This window comes from Gorilla gorilla, chromosome 5 (assembly GCF_029281585.2).
Source record: "Gorilla gorilla gorilla isolate KB3781 chromosome 5, NHGRI_mGorGor1-v2.1_pri, whole genome shotgun sequence".
Lineage (NCBI taxonomy): Eukaryota > Metazoa > Chordata > Mammalia > Primates > Hominidae > Gorilla > Gorilla gorilla.
In genome coordinates, this window is record NC_073229.2 from 35,940,410 (window position 1) to 35,962,851 (window position 22,442).

Genomic DNA, 22,442 nt, shown 5'->3' on the forward strand with positions numbered 1-22,442 from the left:
TTCCCAAAGGAAAAGCTTCCTATTAAACATTCCAAGATATTTTAAATTCTCCCATTTACACACCAAAACTACTGCAATCACTTGACAGAATGTTTCTCCAAATGTTTAACACTCTTGATTCCTGAGTGTTATCCTAAAGCAACTTGGTTTTTTTTTTTTTTTGAGATGGAGTCTCGCTCTTGTTGCCCAGGCAGGAGCAGGCGTGCAATGGCATGATCTCGGCTCACCGCAACCTCTGCCTCCCAGGTTCAAGTGATTCTCCTGCCTCAGCCTCTTGAATAGCTGGGATTACAAGCATGCGCCACCACACCCGGCTACTTTTGTATTTTTAGTAGAGACGGGGTTTCTCCATGTTGGCCAGGCTGGTCAGGAACTCCCGACCTCAGGTGATCCACTCACTTTGGTCTCTCAAAGTGCTGGGATTACAGCCGTGAGCCACTGTGCCCGGCCAAGTCAACCTGTTTTTAAAGACATAAGCACTGTGTTGAACCTATCCTTTAGATTAAAGTATACAGATCAATCTGTTCCAAAAGTGGCCTCAAGCTATTCATTGGATTTTAGTGTCTTTTTTTTAAAAAAAAAAAAAAAAAAAAAAAAAGAGATGGTCTCGCTATGTTACCCATGCTAGACTCAAACAATCCTCCCACCTCAGGCTCCTGAGTAGTTGGGACTACAGGCACACACCACCTCACCTGGCTGGATTTTAGTGTTTGTCTTTCTTTTTGCTAATATACCATCACTGTACCTATTTATACAAGCCTACCATCACCCTGCAATACCTCAATAATATACCACTGGCTGGGAAGCATGTAGTTTAACTGCTACTAAAAAATACATTTTTAAGGTGTCAAGGGGCTGACATGCTTCTAAAAGTAAGTATATGAATTTCCCATGGACTTTTGCGATTTACAGGCCATTTTAACTTACTTCCTAATCCTAAGAGATGTTCTAGACGGTGTGGGGCTATAGGACAAGTATCAATGATTTGTTGTTTTTTATGACGAACTTAAACTAAGTTTTAAGGTTCATTAAGTGTCCACCCAGTTCATGTGAACTATATATTAGGCTCTGAAAGGGAATCCTAAAAATTCTTAAGTTCTTTAGCACACTTAATACACAGAATACAATAATCATGATTATATATCATTTTTTAGTTAAAGGGTAATAAAATCTGGACTTGCAGGTACAAGAAAGTAAGTTATTACTGAAAGGGTTGAAGGTTGAGCAAAAGAAACAATATTATCAATAATTACTCAATCTCCATTCAAATTAGAAAATCAGAATTAGATAACTAAAATACTTCCAAAGCCTTTTAAGGCTTGCCATTAAAATTTTAGATGTGATACACAACATGGCATCATTTTAAAACCTGCAAATTGTGAGTAGTGACAGTTTGTCAAAGCATAAACATTAATAATAATAAATAACAAGCCATCTCCATAAAATCTTACTTCTGTATAACAAAACCACATCTTTCTACATTTCATATCTGCTGTAAAGGATAATGTTCTACAGTTTTTCTAAACGGACAACTAGCCTGTCATCTATTAAAATTTCTAGAAGACTGCAAATACACTGCACAAGCACTAAAGAAAAATATACGACATAATAGTTCAAAGAATACAGGCTCTAGCAGCAAGCTGCCTGGTTTCAAATTCCAGCCCCAGTACATCTCTGGGCCCTTGTCTCATTTACAAAACAAAAGAAACAATAGTTCCTATGGTTTTATGGGGAGTAGATACATTAACAGATGAAAAGTATTTTTAGTAGTACCTGGCAAATAGTAAACACTAAATATTAACTATTATTACTGAGTGCTTCCTTTTGCAGAATGAGAAATTCTTTGATTATGCAAATATAATTTCCTCCAGTAACTTAAACTTTCTAAGTGTTTTCAAAAAGCAGGGTGCAGTGGCTGAATCCTGTAATCCCAACACTTTAGGGGGTTGAGATGGGAGGATCACTTGAGGCCAGAGGTTCGAGACCAGCCTGGGCAAAATCAGAAGACCCTATCTCTAAAAAACTAATTTTCTTTTTTTTAAAAGCAGGGCAGATACACAGACTGGAAATTATAAACACAGTGAGACAAACTCAATAACAACTGTATTAACTAGCCATGATATATCGCACTTACTTCACTACATTATGGTAGATATGACATGGCCCACGAACATCTATAGTAATACGTCATCTCATTTATACAGAATTTCATTTATCTTTAGCAACCAGCTGTAAATTCTTCTGTGACAAAGTTAAGGTAGGAATTTGGTAAAGTCTCTTTTTTAGATTAATGCTGAGTTAAGAAATCATGAAAGCTGAACAGTAAAACTACTAATGAATTTGTATCTTGTGCTTTAGTCCTGCAGGTTTTCATCACTTCGGCTGCCCTGAAGGTTATTAGGTATAGGAGGAATAGGTCTCTGGAAAATGGGGGCATCTCAAAGGACATACGTTGGTATTAGGACACAATGGACAATTTTTGTCTGTCAAGGTAAATACGGGTAACCAGAATTTGGAGGTAACAGAAAAAAACACAAGGAGAGCTGACAAGGCAGGTTAAACAATGTCCCCTTTAATTTTACATGAACTTTCAAATCTTCATTACTTTCATTCCTCCCCTGTACTTAGGAAAACCCCACTCATGATTCTAAACCTAGCTTAACAATTACCTCCTCTAAATCTTTCACAATACCATCAATTTGATTAATCCATACTCTCAAAGTACTTGGCCTGCAATTCATTATCCCTACTTTATGGAAGGTATTGTGAAGCTGTAAGAACAAGGGTGTTACAGCCAAACATCCTGATTCCTGAGCACCTGTATATGTTTTTGAAGCTCCAGAGCTGACTCATCTAGCTATACCACATAAAATGAAAAGCACATTTATGGACTAGATTTGTCACCAAGACTTTTCTTTAAAGTGCCAGATAGTAAATATTTTCAGCTTTCCCGGCTACATATAATCTTTGTTGCATATTCATTTTTTTAAACAATCATTTAAAAATGGAAAAACCATTCTGAGCTTGAGGGCTGTATAAAAACAGGCTGTAGGCTGGACTTGGCATACAGGCTACACTGCCTGCTGATTCCTAGATTTTGAATTATTGGAGCTATATACAGTAAAGGCAGGAACCATATAAAGCAATCAACAGGACAATTCCTCCAATTATCAAGTTTTTAATAGCTTTTAGTTTTAAGTTCTGATAAGCACAAGTCGATTTATACTCTAACTTTCTTAAAGCTATTGCTTAAAATCAAATTTTGATCTAAATCAGGAATTCTAGAGAGAACTCTGAAGATAGAAGTACATAAACAAGAAGCTTTAGAAAGAATAGGAAGCCATGCACGGTGGCTCAACCCTGTAATCCCAGCACTTTGGGAGGCCAGGAGTTCGAGACCAGCCTGGCAACATCGTGAAACGCCGTCTCTACAAAAAATTAGTCAGGCGTGGTGGCATGCACCTGTGGACCCAGCTACTAGGGTGGCTGTGCCACGAGAATTGCTGAACCTGGGAGGTGGAGGTGGCAGTGAGTATCGATCGTGCCACTGTACCCCAGCCTGGGCAACAAAGCAAGACTCTGTCTCAAAAAAGAAGAAGAATACGGCAGTCTCCCTTTATCTATGGTTTCTCTTTCTGCACGTGGTTTCAACTACCTGTTGTCAACCATAGTCTGAAAATATTAAATGGAAAATTCTAGAAGTAAACTCATAAATTTAAAATTGCATGCTGTTCTGAGTAGTGTGATGAAATCTCATGTCATCCTGCTCACTTCTGCCCGGGATGTGGATCATCCCTTTGTCCAGCATATCCACACTGTAGATGCTCCCAGAACCTTGGCCCCATTAGTCACTAGCAGCCATCTTGGTTATCCTATCAACTGTTGCAGTATCATTGTGCTTGTGCCCAAGTACCCTTATGTGACTTAATAATGGCCCCAAAGCCCAGAAGTAGTAATGTTGGCAATTCAAACACGCCAAAGAGAAGCCATAAAGTGGGTTCTTTTAAGTGAAAGCTCTTTACTCAAGGAAAGAAAAAAATCGTACGTTGAGGTTTCTAAGATCTATAGTAAGAACAAATCTTCTATATGTGAAATTGTGAAGGGAAAAGAACTTTGCGCTGGCTCTGCTGTCAAACCTCAAACTGCGAAAGTTATGGCCACAGTGCAGGATAAGTGCTTAGTTATGATGAAAAAGGCATAATTTGAGGGTGGGAAACGTGAACAGAAACATGTCCCAAATGACAGCAATCGGGCTTGGCATGATCTGCAGTTTCAGGCATACACTGGGGGTCTTGAAATGTACTCCTTTCAGGTAAGAGGTGACTACTGTAAAGAGAAAGCACTAAAAAAGGTTCCTTATATATTTATTATATCCTCAAATACAAAAATGAGGAGATATACCTCACCTCTCATGGAGTCAAGACTAAATGAGATGCAAGATGTGAAAGCACATGGCATACACACTTTGAATAGTTTCTTCCTTGCAGGTGCTAATAAATGCTTACTGAGTGGTACTTCCTGGAAGACCAGAGGACGTGTCTCATTTTTTTTTCTCCCACTTAGTAAAATGCTCAGGTATAGAATAAGACAATCATTTTGAATGAGTGAGAATAATGAATCTACCACCAAACATATTAGTCACACAACAATGCCCAGCTTCATGGGTTCTCTATAGTATGGGTTCAACCTACATTACCTTAGTATCATCTCTCATTGCTCTACTTCTGGGCACACAACTCTAACCACAAGTTAGTCAAAGGCACCCTGCCTTCCCTGTTCCTTATCTTTGTTCACACGTACAACTTTCCTCTCCATTCCCAAGGTCAACTTGAATTGGTAGTACTTCCACTTCTACCCAAAGCCTTTCCTCAAGAGGCATGAAGATTTTCCTTCTTTAGAAATCCTATAATGCTAAGTATCAAATGGCATTTGCTTGGAAAATATCTTCTGTAACCCTAACAGCACTTAGCATACTCCCAATTCACTGACTTGAGCGATCAAAAAGTGGTTACCTCAGAAATCAAAAGCCAGTGGGCAACAGAGCAAGAACCTCTCTCTACAAAAAATTTAAAAATTGCTAGCCACTTGGTGGCAGGATCACTTGAGCCCTGGAGTTCAAGGCTGCAGTGAGCCATGATCTCACCACTGTACTCCAGCCTGGGCAACAGAGTAAGACGTACGACTCTGTCTCAAAAATAAGTAAAGTACTGACCCCCATTTTAAGTCTCTTTCAAAATATCTTGAAAACTTTAGTGATTATAATAAAAAACATTATATGGCATTGAGGAAATAATGTTGAAAATACTCACAACGGTTAACATCTTGTTATTTAACCTAAGTGGAGACAAGACTGAGTCTTTTAACAAAATGGGGGGAAAATTAGGTAAGTTTTTTTAAAAAAAAGAATAAAGAAAAAGCTGATTTCCAAATTGTCATGAGATTTAAAGATTTGAGTTTGCTACTTCTCTATATGCTGAGTGGTTCAATCAGGACCATCAACTATTTCAGATGTTCTAAAGGGGAACAAATAAAAATGAACAGCTGCCATTAATTTCAGATAGTACAATGTACTATAACCTAAATTTTTAAAGGATCAGTAATACAGAAGTTTCAAAAACATGAAGGGGATTCTCCCTGTCTCTGATAACCATGAAGGTACAGAATCAGAGGAATGACATAAGCACTTTTTGAAGGCAGGCAAAAAAAAAATCTTGGGAAAGCAAGGCTTACCTATGATTTATAGGCAGCAGGGCTCTTGAAGGAGGGTCTCCAAAAAAGACGCCTGTCACAGAGCCAGAATTCTGTCCTCACAGCAGAAAGGTTGTACTGGGTGAACAGATGAACAAAATAAAAATTAGCTTAAAATACACTATTCTTTCAACAATTTGGCTGAGAAAACTCAGAATGCCAAGAGGAAAGAATGTGCAAGTCTAGCTATATTTCACAGAAGATTATGAAAGCAAGTTTAAATGGGTTTTAGTATGGTGATTATTCAATTCTGCCTTCCAACAAAAGGTTTAAATGGTTTATACAGATTTTGCAATTCCTCTGATCAACGTATGAGAGGAAGAGATAGTTTAGTTTTCTAAAACACAATGTGAAAGGACTAACAAAACTTTCACATTCACCTTACCACTACCAGATAATCCCTTGAATGGTTCAAACAGATAGTTTACCAAAAATTATAATGGAGTTTCTCTGACTTGGCAAACATTGTAGGATGGCTCACTGAACCACCCACTTTTGATCTGCCTTCCTCTTATAAAGGTAGGAAATCTGACACCTAGATCTCAGAGCTTCTCTTGCAGTTAGGTGGGCAGACGACAAAGTGCTGGCTGATGCCATGTATATGGAGATCTCTGGTAAAAGGCATCCCATTCAGGGAAAAAAGCCAAAACATCATTAGAAGAAAACCTTTTGCTCTTCCTTATCTGGAACATGAATACAATGTCTAAAGGTAAAACCACCACCTTGTGATCATGAAGTTAATTGCCATATACTAAAGATGAGAGATCAGGAAAGGATGGTACCCACATCCTCAATTCCTTTCTTGAACTGCTGTACTGGCCCTAGAATTCCCTGTCTGTGGGCCTCTTGTCATGAAAGAAAAATAAACTCCTGTTTCGAACATTATTAGTAAGGCTGAGAATTATTTCAGCAGAAAACATTCCTGATAACATATGGCAACATTCAGATAAATTCTAAATACTCATAAAACTCCACAGTTTGTTTCATACTTTCGAGATACGTATGCGCTATAAAAACACTTGAAAATAAAAATTGAAGAGGTATTAGGATAAGATGAAAAAGAAATAAAATATGCTTTTAAAGGGTCTAAAAGACTGTTAGAATTGTTTTCTCCAATACGTACTATTTCCCCCTTTTTTCTGTACTCTGCAGTAATTTCTCTATGCCTCAAGGTTAACACCTGTGAACAGCATCACCAAATGTGGTTTATGACCAAATGTGGTTTAACCTCAACGGCTCATTGATACGGTTTGGCTCTGTGTCCCCACCCAAATCTCACCTTGAATTGTAATAATCCCCACGTCGTGGGAGGGACCCAGTGGGAGGTAACTGAATCACGAGGGTGGGTTTTTCTCATGCTGTTCTCATGATAGTGAAAAAGTCTCACCAGATCTGATGGTTTTATAAAAGGGAGTTGCCCTATACATACCCTCTTGCTTGCTGCCGAGTAAGATGTGTCTTTGCTCCTCATTCGCCTTCCACCATGATTGTGAGGTCACCCCAGCCATGTAGAACTGTGAGTCAACTAAACTCCTTTATAAATTACTCAGTCTTGGGTATGTCTTTATTAACAGCGTGAGAAAGGACTAATACACTCATTTTAGCAATCCTGCCCTGAAGAAGCTAATCCAACATAGGAACCAGCTGATTTTCATAATCAATTTAGAGAAAATAACCTGTTTATTTTCCTATTTCTCATCAAAAGAAAAAAAGAAAATCATCCACCACTTCCTTCCCAATTGCTCTCCTTTTACTGTCCTAAAAAGCCAATGTCCAAGAGACAAGCTAATAAGGAAATTCAAAATGGCTCTTTTATAAAGGAATTTCTTTCTGAAGTTACTCTCACAAAGAATACTCTTTTATTTAATTACAAGGAAAAGAATTGCAAAACTATTGTGACTCACTCACTGCACATCATAAAAACAGAGGTAGAGGTACAGGTACAGACAACCTCAAACAAGTGCTTTAGCAATTATCAGCTAATATGCTAAATCTGACATTTTCTTTTAAATTACTTTTGTAAAACTGTCATTTCAATTAACTATATGGATTTCAGTGATTTCATCTTAACATTGAATTTACTTATAAACACCTTAGTCTTCTACACATCTAAAGTTAAACATGAAACTAGGAGGAAAATAAATACAATTTAACCTCACATAATTAGCCAAAGAAGAACTATAAACTTACTCGGCTTGCATAAGATTTCTTACTTCAACAATGAATAGAGTATATTTGAACATACAGTTCAAAACCCTCATTTTACAGACGAAACTGAACAAAGTAAAATCAATCTACCCAAATTCAGTTATTTACTCCAAGAAAAACAGAACAAGAAGCTGATCTTAATGAATAAGAGTCTTTTATTTATCAAAGAAAAATCTGTGTCAGAAAATAAACAGAATATTAACTCACTAATTTCCTATCATAAAGAAATCTACAGGCAATCCAAAACTTTTGTGACTAACTTGCAACTTTTCTTTATGACTTCTTAGAAAAGAGGTCCTTCCATAGTAATGACCAAAAATAGCTCCATTTATGAAGTTCCTAACATGGCTGCCATTTAGAACTGAGTCTTCACAAAATGGAATAAGGAAAAACAAAGTTGCCACAGATACACTGTTCCTCCTGCCAGAACTTACCTTTCAAAGGCCTTTCACAGAAACTGAATCAGCAATAAAAAGCTGAAGACAGTGCTAAATTTAAAGCAACAATGCTTGTTGGAGAGACATTTATCAGGGAAAAAAAAGGGGGGGAAACAATTTCTCAGTCCAAATTTTATTTTACATTTTATAAAATCTGTCAAGTACTAGCAAAGGTAGCAAAAAAATTCCTCTAATAAAATATGATATAGCTTTTATATTGTGTGATTTCATATACCTAATGTCTGAAAGCATTTTTACATTTTCTTCTCCCATGGATTTTCATCAATTGACCTGGGTTTCTACTCACAGACCCTAGATTAGGGCACTACAGAAGGTAAAGGTTTGATTTATAGTGAGATGGTTCCACTTGTGATTATTATCCTGGAACCAACCAATATGGGTATAAATCAGATATCATCTGCATACACCAAGTTCAACTACCTCTACAGAACTATGGGACAACAATTTAGAAAGCAAATTTTAAAAATGAGTATAAAATGCTCTCTTTTTTTTTTTTGAGACGGAGTTTCGCTCGTTGCCCAGGCTGAAGAACAATGGTGCGATCTCAGCTCACTGCAACCTCTGCCTCCCGGGTTCAAGCAATTCTCCTGCCTCAGCCTTCCCGAGTAGCTGGGATTATCGGCATGCACCACCACGCCCAGCTAATTCTGTATTTTTAGTAGAGACGGGGTTTCTCCATGTTGGTCAGGCTGGTCTGGAACTCCCGACCTCAGGTGATCCGCCCGCCTCGGCCTCCCAAAGTGCTGGGATTACAGGCATGGGTCACCACGCCCGGCCTGTCCTCACTTTTTAACCTGCACCTAGTAATGACAAGAAGATTCGATTTAGAAGTTTTACTTGTCATAAAACATCATTTTAATTCTAATAATAATAGCAACTAATACTTACATACTATATGCACCAGGCACCGCTCTAAGTATTTTAAATAAAATCCTTTAATATGACCCTATGAGGCTAATACTATTACCACTCCCCATTTTACACATGGGAAACTGAGGTATAGTTTAAATAACTTGCTTATACTAATACAGTAATAATCCAATATAGAGGTCAGATTTGAACTCAGTTTCCAGAGCCCATGCTAACGTCTCTATGAAAAAATTAGACATTTATATTCTATGACAATGTTTCGTGCTTTAACTCTGCCCATAAAGAGAGTTTAGGAATCTGAATGGCACACAGTAGACACCAAATATTTCCTGAATGAAGATACTATCAGTTTAAAAATTTCCACTGTTATATATATACATACAAACAAACATGTTTCCTCCCGGATATCCAATCCATAAAGACCTTAATGCTCAGATTACTTATTTTCCTTTGTGCCAAATATACATTAAGATATTTATGAAGCACCTACTAGATTCGTAACCCTCTTTCTTAAATGATAAAGCATTTCATACTTAGCTTTATAGAAGTCTTTATAAAATTTGACGCTAAAACAAGCATGAATTGTAAATAACTCAAGACAAACATACATACTGAACACACACACATATCATATAATACCAGAGTTCACTATATCTTTATTCCTTCTAATTCAGTGGAGACGACTCCCTCCTTGTCTCGCCCCAGGGACATTTGACAATGTCTGAAGAACATTTTTGGTTGTCACAAGGGGGGCTTGGGAATATCACCCACAATTAAGAATCATCTGGTCCAAAATGTCAAGCTGACAGTATCCAAGTCCCTAAATAAGGCAAGGTTGATTACCCAATCTATAGAGCAAGTTCCAACCTTTGAACGAAAACATCAAAGTTAAAATACAGTCTACCAAAACATCATTAACAATAATAGAAACCCATCTCCTGTACCCACTCTCCATGATCTACCTGACTGAAGAGGTTAACCCTCTTATTTAACTGCTTCAGCAGTTCTCTTCTTCATGAAGTTTCACTTTGGAAACTAAGCAGTCTCAACTTTTACAAATACTCCCAAATAAAAGAAAATGACAGGTAATACAAAATTTATCCACTCATTATATAAACTTCAAATGCTGTTTATTCTCACTACATAGTCCCCTAAAGGTTGAGGGGGGAAAAAAGGCCCTTAAGTCCCTTGCTTTTTCCGTAAAATAAAATGATCCAAGTCAATTATAAAGTATCAATATATTATGAAAAAAATCCTCGAAGAATCTGCTCCTATGTGGTCCTATTCAGGATATGCACCACTTCCGCTTCGCTTCCCATTTATCTACTCTAGTCTTCAACGTCCAGCTCAAGGCCCACTTCAAATCCAGTCCACACCAACCTCACTCTTTTCTGACTCATACTCTGACACGGTAATGAAACTAAAAGCTCTTTAAGGAAAAGAAATGGGTTCATACTTAATTATTTCTCCATCTTCAGAATTAAAAACAACCAATAAGTTAGTGTTTTCTGGCTGTACCTTATAGCAGAAATATTTAACTCTCCCCATGGAAAGAAATGATTTAAAAATACAGTAAAATATTTTACCTCCTCTTCACTTTCTTTATCTTCATCATCTGAAGACTCTTCCTTGTTTTTCTTTTCATCTTCATCACTACTAGATTCATCTGACAGAATTTCAGGACATTTGGTTCGCTTAGCCTTCCTTGCCATTCCAGAACTGTTCCGTTCCTTTTTACTGCCTTTGCTAGAAGTTTTTTTAGATTTCGGCAATGGCTGCATAAAAATTTATAAAGATAACACCAATGAGGTATAATATTTCAATCAATTCTCCTCTTGAAAACTTATCAACTCAATTTCTTACTCCTCTCTCAAGAAATTGTATTTACAAGCCCAGCAGCTTTACAGAGAATAATCTTAAACCGTGTCAGATTAACCTAAAACTGTGTTACTAATACCATTTGTGTTCTAAACACCTAGCAAGACCCTTCTCAGTTGTTGAGAAATATGTATTCTAGGTTCTGACATGGGACTAGAAGCTCAAGACACATTATGTTAAGCTCCAACGGCTGTTAATACTTTGTCATGATAATATTTTAAGTTAGATTTGTAATTTATTTCATCCCTACAAGCATTAAAACTGTCACTGCCAACCCAGCACTTTGGGACGCCGAGGCGGGCAGATCACGAGGTCAGGAGATCGAGACCAACCTGGCTAACACGGTGAAACCCCGTCTCTACTAAAAATACAAAAAATTAGCTGGGCGTGGTGGCGGGTGCCTGTAGCCCCAGCTACTCGGGAGGCTGAGGCAGGAGAAAGGCGTGAACCCGGGAGGCAGAGTTTGCAGTGAGCCAAGATCGCGCCACTGCAGTCCAGCCTGGGCAACAGTGTGAGACTCCATCTCAAAAAAACACAAAAAACAAAAAACAAAAAACTGTCACTGCCAAAGAAGCTCCTTGCTTTAGAAGGCCCAACACTCCAATCAAAAGAGTGGGAGAAAAACCTTTTTTTTTTTTTGAGACAGAGTCTCATTCTGTTGTGCAGTAGCTGGGATTATAAGTGTGCACCATCACGCCCAGCTAATTTTTGTATTTTTAGTAGAGACAGTGTTTGACCATGTTGGCCAGGCTGGTCTCAAACTCCTGACCTCAAGTGATCCACCCACCCTGGCCTCCCAAAGTCCTGGGATACAGGCGTGAGCCACCACGCCTGGCCCATAAAAAAAATGTATAACTTTATTACCAATTATACATCCTGAATTTATGAATGAACTATACGGTTTATATTCATTACTTCTGGCCTCTACTTTCAACAATGTCAGGATCATATTCTCACTGATGTCTATAAGTATACAATAAATGATGAGTATGTTAATTATGAAACTAAGAATATGTTGCTATTATTCTGATAATCAATTAAACCATGTATATTAAAAGCAGAGATCACCTGATGAAAATGAGTTGATTATAGTAAACAATAAATTTAATTTTTAAGTGTTTTCTCAAGGAAGTTTTGCTAAATTCTAAAATTGAAAACCATAAAATTACCTAACATCAAGAATGTTAAAATGCACATTACAGAATTAATATTTATTTCTGAGATTGAGCATCTTTTATATTCTTTTATTTCTACCTTTGTTACTTTATTTTCTGCAATAAGCAGAAACATTAAGGTAAAATTCCATAACATAACCTTAAGGTATCCAATTGTGTAAATGTCTGTGATAACTTTAGGCAATATTTTTCATGCAGAGACTAGAACGACAGGTCCTTTACCTCCCAGGAACCTCCAGTCTAGGGGTCACTGTCACCTACACAAAAATAAAGAAAAAGTGGCTGCTTTGTATAATATGGTACTCTCGAGCTCTCTGCAAAGAAACCACAGGATAACCTCTAGATTCCTCCAACAACGTACCCTTCTAAAGGCACACTAGGAAACAGCAAAATTAGGTCATTCCAGGAACCTGAAGTTGGTGGATCGAAGACATTTCTCAGAGAAGATTCTCCATAAGAAATCGTGAATGCATACACATATCCTTGCTATGTGAGATACTACAATTAACAACTATTATCAGAACCTTAATCCATGTGGATAAATTCTTTGATAGCACCGTTTGGAGAAAAGGTAACTCTCACTGTCCAAGCTCTTACTACTTGTTACACGATCTCCAGGTCTCAAATGTATTAGAAAAACATAATATCCCTCACAATCTCAGCTCAGAAACCAGACACAAGTAGCAAGGATGTAATCTGTATATCGAATTATTAGTATGAGGACTGAAACAGGTTCTGGATAAATCCATCCAGGAAAGTGAAAAGATGTTAAGTTATTCAAGCAGCCAATAAAAAAAAAATGCAATTCCCAAAAGTAAACGAGGAGTTTTAAAACCAAAATCCAAAAAGCAGTAATATACAAATGCCTTAGAGTTTTCCTATACTGACTCCAAAAATAGTTAAATCTATTAATCAAAATCCAGTGTCAATAGCATTATCTCTTTTTGGAAACAAAATCTGATTAACAAATAAAATAAGGTAAAGTACAATAGAAGGATAGGAAAGCAATCAATGATTAATGTTGTGTTCATTTAACAATTGAAAAATTGTTAAAGAGGAGAAAAAGGAAACTTCTTGTAGCATAGAAAATAGCTCTAGGCCAGACATGGTGGCTCATGCCTGTAATCCCAACACTTTGGGAGGCCAAGGTGAGTGGACCACATGAGCTCAGGAGTTTGTGACCATCTTGGACAATATAGTGAGCCCTCGTCTCTAAGAAAATGTAAAATTTAGCCACACATGGTAGCATACACCTATAGCCCCAGTTACTTGGGTGGCTGAGGTGAGAGGATCACCTGAGCCCAGGAGGTCAAGGTTGCATTGAGCCATGATCGTACCACAACACTCCAGTGTAGGCAACAGAGTAAAACGCTGTCTCCAAAAAAAAAAAAAAAAAAGAAAATAGCCTGAGCTCGATACTATCAGATTAAGGAGTAATCATCACAGAATCACATATGAAAAACTGACATAAGAGTTAAGATTCTATATGACAAGAAAAAACAGATTCTCACAGTGTGGTTCAAGGACTTTGGGGTTTCCTGAGACCTTTTTCGGAGTCTCCGAGGTAGAAACTATTTTCATAATAATAGCAACACTATTTATCTGCTCTTTTCACTGTGTTGACATTTGTACTAATTGCAAAAGCAAAGGAAAGCAAAGGTGGGTAAAACTGATGGCACCTTAGTACTAATCAAGGAAGCAACATATATTAGTCACTGTATTCCTCACAACCACACACCAGCAGAAACAAACAAAAAAGGCAAATGGTTTCACTTAATAATGTCCTTGATAAAACAATAAATACTGTGTTAACTCTCAAGTACATGTCTTTCTAATATCTGTGACAAAATGGAAGATATACATAAATATGGCTACAACTGAAGTTCAATGGTTTTCTGAAGGAAAAGCATTTGTGTATCTGAGTTGTGAGCTAAACACGCTCCAAGCTCCTTTTTCATAGAACCCCACTTTTTTTTTTTTTGAGACAGTCTCGCTCTGTCGCCCAGGCTGGAGTGCAGCAGCACGATCTCGGCTTACTGCAAGCTTCATCTCCCAGAGAACACCACTTTTTAAAAGAACAAATATGGCTAACTCAGACTTAGGTATTTGATAGAGATGTTCTCAAAAATGAACAAGGTGAGCTTGTCACTTCAAGGAAAACGGAGAGCATTTATCGCCAATGATAAACGTTATGATTTCAAGTGGAAACTAGAATTCCGGAAAATTCACATCTACTACTGTGAACTTGATAGTTTACCAAGGCCTAAGTAATTTTTCTGATGAGATGGTATTTATATTAATGAGCATGATTTAATGACAGTGTTCAATAAAACGTCAACATTTGGAAGACATAATTCAGGGAACCAATATTTACAAACGGTAAATGCATGTTACAAAACTACACATACAAGACCCAAGTTAATTAACCTGGTTTCAGACCTACATTAAACATTACAACTAATCTTTAGGAAACTACAACTTATGTAGAGTTTCGGTATTGTATGGTATCAAAAAGAGAATATACACAATTATCTAAAAAGACTTTAAAAATATTCTTTTCACGTGCGGCTCGGTTTTCTTCATATACTTATTATTTTGAGACAGGATCTCATTGTGTTACCTAGGATGGAATGCAGTGGCATGAATATAGCTCACTGCAGCACTGACCTCCTGAGTTCAGGCTTCCACCTCAGCCTCCCAAGTGGCTGGGATTACAGGAGTGTGCCTCAGCACCTGGCTAATTTCTTCTTGAGACAGTCTCACTCTGTCACCCAGGCTGGTCTTGAACTCCTGAGCTCAAGTGATCCACCTGCCTTGGCCTCCCAAAGGGCAGGGATTACAGGCATAAGCTACTGCATCAGGCCCTTCATAGATTTTAAACAAAACAATACATTGCAAAAGACTGAATGTGGCCAGGCGCGGTAGCTCATGCCTGTAATCCCAGCACTCTGGGAGGCCGAGGCGGTCAGATCACCTGAGGTCAGGAGTTCGAGACCAGCCTGGCCAACATGGCAAAACCCTGTCTCTATTAAAAAGACAAAAATTAGCCAAGTATGGTGGCACACGCCTATAATCCTAGCTACTGTAGAGACTGAGGCAGAAGAATCGCTTGAACCTGGGAGACAGTGGTTGCAGTGAGCAGAGATTGTGCTACTGCACTCTAGCCTGGGCAACAGAGTGAGAATCTGTCTCAAAACAACAGTAACAACAACAACAACAACACAAAGACTGAACGCAGAAGCAAATGGTAATCAAGCTGTTTTCTCTTAAGCCAGACATTAAACAGATGTACAAAAACATAAAATGCTACTCTTTCATTCTTTTGAAAAGTTATTTTTCCTAGAAAATATTATTTTTAACATTTTAAAATAAAAATTTTTCAGTTCTAATGTCAAATACAGTGAATATCAAAATAACTCATATTAAAAAAAGCTCTTGGGGTCCTCACTAATTTTTTAAGAGGGCAACAGTATCCTGAAACCAATAAATTGGAAAACCACTAAGAAAAAGATAAATATAAAAATATCTGTCATAACAACCTAGTAAATTGCTTCTGAGGAAATAGTGATCACCTTGCCTCACACTAAATCCTTAAAAAGTACAAGTATAGCTATAGTAAAAGTTAGAAAATAAGAAGTATTTTGTCTTTAAATAAGCCAATTTAAAACACCAAAAATCATCATACCCCTTGCGTTTGTAGTTGTATAACAAAAGTTTACACCTTAAGTGCTGTTTATCTGTCCTCGTGCAGCTAATGGTAATAAGGACCAAGGGCAGACCAAAACGAAGTCCTAGAGCTATTTTCTGATTTTGATTAATGCCATCTCCCATCAGAGATGGCATTCCCCTGAACTCCTAGGCCTGCTAGATCTCTCACACTTCCTTTCCTGTCAAGATGGGGAAGAATATAAAAACATTTGCTGACAGACCTAAATCACACTAAAAAGGCAAGGTCATGTAACACTTCAACAGACATTTTAAGTCACCTATGTCATTCGTTACCATTAAATAATTAGGGCAAACCTACTAGCTTTTAGGAAGAGTGAGAAAACTATAAGGCCATTTTACTTCCCTGTCCGGCTCCTGGGCTCTGCTGCGGATTCTGGAAACCCAATACAGGAAACTTGGAAGAGTTAGCTTTTAAATGTCACTTTTTAATACTTTATTCCAGGATCTACGAAAACATCCAGTTCTAATATACTCCCTGTTTTGTCTTCACTTGATTACAGGTTGCACCCCTTCCCTCCAGCCTTGCACCTCATCCTCAGCCCAACCTCTTCCTATTCTTCCAGTGTCTTCTAGATACCTAACCCTGACTACTAGTACTTTCTGTCCCTTCTGACATTAATTCACTATTCTTAACCTTATATCCCTTGTATCTGATTTTCTGAAGCAACATATCCCTATGGCATCTATATTATTTCTATCAGGAAATTATTGCAGATACGTCAACAGATGGTATATTCTTTGAATGTAGATATGAACGAATACTGACAGCAGTGCTGTTATTAATCAAATTTTTGTTTCATATAAAGAGGCTATGAATAACTGATTTATGAAAAAAGTAAAAATTGATCCTCACTTTGCCAGAAGGCTTTGGATGCATTAAGAAATTCAAGATCCTCTTCACTAGTTCACTATTTACACCTGATCTTTCCAAATCAAGAACCTCACAGATGCTCTTTAACATGGCATTTCTAAATCTGAAACAGAAAATGGAAGAAACCAAGGTGTTAATATGGGGAAGCTTACAAATGTTCTCCACAATATAAAGGGAAAGCCAACCAAATTGGCTCAGTTACATACATTTTAAAAAGTGGCCAATGCTTCTATGAATCTTTTTCTTTTTTTTTTTTTTTTTTTTTGAGACAGTTTCGCTCTTGTTGCCCAGGCTGGAGTGCAATGGCCCAATCTTGGCTCACCGCAACCTCCACCTCCCAGGTTCAAGCGATTCTCCTGCCTTAGCCTCCCAAGTAGCTGGGATTACAGGCATGCGCCACCACGGCCGGCTAATTTTGTATCTTTAGTGGAGACGGGGTTTCTCCATGTTGGTCAGGCTGGTCTCGAATTCCTGACCTCAGGTGATACGCCCGCCTCAGCCTCCCAAAGTGCTGGGATTACAGGTGTGAGCCACTGTGCTTGGCCCGAATGTGATTTAACATTAAAAAATAAACTTAAAGCATATTGATCAAAATACAGTATTTATAAAAATAACTTACTTTTTCAACATTTCTTCCTTCTTTTTATATTGGACACTCCCTTTTTCAAACGGAAAGCCACTGAACTGACCCACATTCTTCTTTAATGAGGACACCTGAAAATGTTCCTTATTATTAATGGTATTTATTACCCAGTAATGTACACAAGAATAAATTCAAAGCCAATTCAAAGTCAACATCTTTATTTTCATACCTGTCTGTAAGTTACAATACCGGCTGAACAGTCAACCAATTCAATATGGGTTCAATATTCAACATTTCTTATTCAAAACTGAAAAATGTATTTGTCATTAACATATTAACATTATAAAAATCCTACAAACTTAAGTCTCTGAAAAGAACAATTTGAACAAATTTTCACTGGGGAGTTTTTACCACAACCAAAAGTTACCTGACAGTACCAGGGGATGTGGAAAGTTACTACTTAAAAATATATCCTTTTCATAAGTAATAAAGTTACTAGTAATTCTTCTTTTCCAAATCAAGAAGGATTTTATTCTTTCAAAGTAAAGAATAGCGAGTACCACAAAAAGCTAATACCGTTCACTAGTTATGGGACTTGTGTAAATTAAATTGGTTTAAGGATTAAATGAGATTAACAGACTCACTGAAAATAAATTATGTCATGCATCAGACATTCTATTCTACTTCAGACATTCTATTCTACTTCAGACATTCTAACACCCAACTTTGCCCACGTACAACCTAACGTGGGTTTACTTTGCCCACGTAAACCCTCGATTATATAATATACTAAGTCATATGTACAGTATAATGACAATCCTTTAGCAAAGAACTATCATCCAATTTATCAGGTATTTGCTAAAAATGAGATACAATTACACCAAATTCACTTTGTATGAGATTTGTATGAGATACAAATGATTTTGTATCTCATTTGTATGATCTCATACAAATCATATGTATGATTTGTACGAGATACAAATCATACCGATATTCACTTATTCTGAATGTCGAGAAAATCCAAAAACATGAATTTCTTTCAATACATTTAAAGGTCACTAAAACCATCACAATTTGGATTTTGTAATTTGAAATTTCAGTTTGGAATAAAAACTACTACAGGAGAAAGAGCCCTAGAGCTGGGCATACTGGCTCACACCTGTAATCCCAACACTTTGGGAGGCCAAGGTGGGAGGACTGCTTGAGCTCAGGAGTTCAAGACCAGCCTGGACAACACGGCAAAACCCTGCCTCTACAAAAAGTAAAACAATTAGCCAGACACGGTATGGTGGCATGCACCTGTGGTCCCAGCTACTTGGGAGGCTTAAGTGGGAGGAACACTTGAGCCCAGGAGGTTGAGGCTGCAGTGAGCCATGTATTGCACACTATACTCCAGCCTGGGTGACAAAGTGAGACCATGTCTTAAAAGAAAGAAAAACAAAAAAGAAGACAGAGCCCTGGATATTATAATCCAATTGCTAATATCCAGCTGTGTTTCCTGTGATAAATCATTTAATAAGTATATACCTCAGTCTGCTCAGTCATAAAGTGTGGAAATTGAACTAGTGGATCACTAACATTTACAGAAATTGATTCCATTGTGAAGTAATATACAAGTAGGTTTAAAGTGTAAAAAGGTCTTACAGTGCCTGGCCTGTTGTAAAGCAGTTTGTGTAGATTTCTAAGTTCATCGGTTTTCTTCTTACTTAGAAAAAAATGTATCCTCTCAATTTCACAAAGTTTCTGCCCCTTTCCTGGGGAAAAAAAAAAAATCACAATTAAATACCCATGGCTTACTAATACATTTACAAAGTTAATTTAATGGGAATTATTTTCACAGCATAATTTACATGTAACTCTGCTCTTACAGAGCAAATTAAATAAAATTATACCAAAAGTATAAAACACTACCTTGCTGATACTAAGCTACAAACCATCATTTTCACAAATTTAGGCACTTTCACCACAAAAATGAAAGAAAGCTAGAATAAACTTACCTTGTGCAATTGTAAATGGCTCTCTCTGTAAGGAAGAGACTTGCATTGTCAACCTCTCTACTTTTTTCTTTTCCCTCTTGCCTTCCACGATGAGACTCTTTTCTAGAAATTAATTTAGTATTTCTTAATTAACAAAAAGCTTAAACACTGTATTAACTTTATTAGATAAACATGTAGAACAAAGTGCCCAAAACCTAATACTTTATTCTTCTTCTGAGCATGGTTTTGGAAAGCAAATGACATAAAAGATGAAAACACTTGATTAGTTAATAGAGCACCATGAAAATTTTTTCAGAGTAACATTTTACTCACCTGGCACTCACAGGGACTCAGTTAAAAAAAAATAATTAGAAAGCAAACTAATTTTTATCCAACTAAAATTATTGCCATTACAGTCCAGTCACTTCGTTTGTGAAAAAAATGTAGCTCTGTTTAATCTTTGGACATAATTCTATCTAATAATTGAGATTCAGTTTGCTGTACTTCAGGAATAATCAAATTTAGACTGGGAGATTAAGAACTTCAAAAGAGAACAATAACAATTTAGTAAACTGACAAAAGAAACACAAATAAAGACTTCCAGGCAGAACAGCCTGAAGTACCTGGATAGGATAAAACTCTCCAAGTTTACATTTAATGCAATCAACTGGGAGAGCATTACTTTGTAGTTTATGAATAACATTCCTAATGATGACCATAAATCACTTAGTTAAATTGTTTAGTCACAAAAATCTATGGTGAGGTGCGGTGGCTCATGCCTGTAATCCCAGCACTTTGGGAGGCTGAGGCGGGTGGATAACGAGGTCAGGAGATCAAGACCATCCCGGCTAACTCGGTCAGGAGATCGAGACCATCCTGGCTAACTCAGTCAGGAGATCAAGACCATCCTGGCTAACGTGGTGAAACCCCATCTCTACTAAAAAATACAAAAAATTAGCCGAGTGTGGTGGCTGGCGCCTGTAGTCCCAGCTACTTGGGAGGCTGAGGCAGGAGAAAGGTGTGAACCCAGGAGGCAGAGCTTGCAGTGAGCCGAGATCGCGCCACTGCACTTCAGCCTGGGCGACACAGCAAGACTCTGTCTCAAAAAAAAAAAAAAAAAATCTAGAAAACAGGTAGCATATACTTCAAAATTCAAAACATTAAGCTCCATTTATCTAAAATAAAATCATTTTTTGAATGAAATAAAGTCAGATAAAAGAATACTATATATTGCTCGAGGTTCTGCCATTTATTTAATGCCTGTGTTGTGCAGCTGCACTCAATACTAAGAGGGGACAAATGGATGATAAAAACTGCGTATCTTTTGAAAAAGATGCTACTAAAGAAATGAGACATAAATATACGCCAATATAAAAGATAACAAAACATCTTAAGAAAGATATACAAATAAATTGCTGTGCACTGAGGAGGAATTGATTATTTTGGGACTAGAGAAAAAGGAACAAACCACGTGTGCTGGCTTTTAAAGACAGCTTAGATTTAGTAATGTAAGGATTTGCACAGAAAGAATACTTCAGGAGAAAGCGCTATCAACAGGTATATTCTGGCCATGTTGTACAGAATGAAGACCAAACACACTAAAACAACCCCTACTATCACTCAACTTCATCAACTTAGTGATTTAAACCATTTGCTTGTCTCTGATTACCAACTACAAGCTAATGACTTCCCAGTCAATCTCCAAGCCACAACTTTCATCTGAGATTCATATGAACTAATATTGTCTCAGTATCTGTGAGGGATTGGTTCCAGGACGCCCCTCAGATGCCAAAATCCATGGATGCTCAAGTCCCTTATTTTTTTTTTAAAAAATGGTGTAGTAGTTACATATAACCTATGACCATCTTCCCATATACTTTATATCATCTGCAGACTACTCATAATGACTAATACAACTTAACTGATATGTAAACAGTTGTTATACTGTATTGTTTAGGAATAATAAAAAAATCTGTACATGTTCAGTACAGATGCAACCATCCATTTTTACCAATTTGTGGTTGATTGAATCCACAGATGAGGAACCCACAGATATGGAGAGCCAACAGTATATGCCTGTCTGTCATCTGGACAGCTCCAATTCATGTCCTACAGGCACCTAAACTCAAAATATTCAAAAGAAAAATCATAATCATCTCCAAACTTGCTCACTTTGTGAATTTTTTTCAAAAAACATTAATACCATCCACCCACCTGCCAAAGACAGAAACCTAAGAGTCATCTTTTACTAGTCATTTCTCTCACTTCCCTTTTCCCCAAAATCACTGCCAATTTTGGCTAATCTGACCCCTTTCTTAGGACAGACTTCAGAGGATATATGAGAAAGCCTGGGTGCCTGGGCAGAAGCCTGCTGCAGGGGTGGAACTCTCACAGAAAACTGCTATTCAGGGCCAGGCGTGGTGGCTCATTCCTGTAATCCAGGCCCTTTGGGAGGCAGAGACGGGCAGGTCACTTGAGCTAAGGAGTCTGAGACCAGCCTGGGCAACACGGTAAAACCCTGCCTCTACAAAAAATACAGAAAGTACCCGGGCATGGTGGCGCATGCCTGTGGTTCCTGAGGTGAGAGGATTGCTTGAGCCTGGGAGGCAGAGTTTGCAGTGAGCTGAGATCATGTTACTGCACTCCAGCCTGGGTGACAAGTGAGACCTTGTCTCCAAAAAAAAGAAAGAAAAGAAAACCTCTACTAGGGCAGTGTGGAGGGGAAAGGGGAAATGGGGGGTGGACCCCTAGATTCACCACCAAGGCTCTATTGGCTAGTGGAGCTGTGGGAAGGGGGCTGCCACCTCCAAACTCCAGCATGGTAGAGCCACAAGCAGCTTGCATCCTGAGCTGCCCAAAGCCTTGGGACCCCTCACCCCTTGCACCAGCGTGCCCTGGATGCCAGACATGCAGTAAAAGGAGATAATTTTGGAGCTTTAAGATTTA

General features: G+C 37.8%; 1 protein-coding gene across 3 annotated transcripts in view; it reads right to left on the minus strand.

The window, feature by feature from the left end:
- DEK (DEK proto-oncogene) overlaps nt 1-22,442 on the minus strand; it is a 40,287-nt gene that overhangs the window by 14,595 nt on the left and 3,250 nt on the right. For all 3 annotated transcript variants that reach the window (XM_063707364.1, XM_055390687.2, XM_055390688.2), the window contains exons 3-7: nt 19,518-19,619; nt 19,165-19,274; nt 17,557-17,651; nt 16,920-17,040; nt 10,871-11,059 (exon numbers count right to left, since the gene is read on the minus strand). In XM_063707364.1, coding sequence (XP_063563434.1) covers nt 10,871-11,059; nt 16,920-17,040; nt 17,557-17,651; nt 19,165-19,274; nt 19,518-19,619 — 617 coding nt within the window. The remainder of the gene's footprint in view (nt 1-10,870; nt 11,060-16,919; nt 17,041-17,556; nt 17,652-19,164; nt 19,275-19,517; nt 19,620-22,442) is intronic.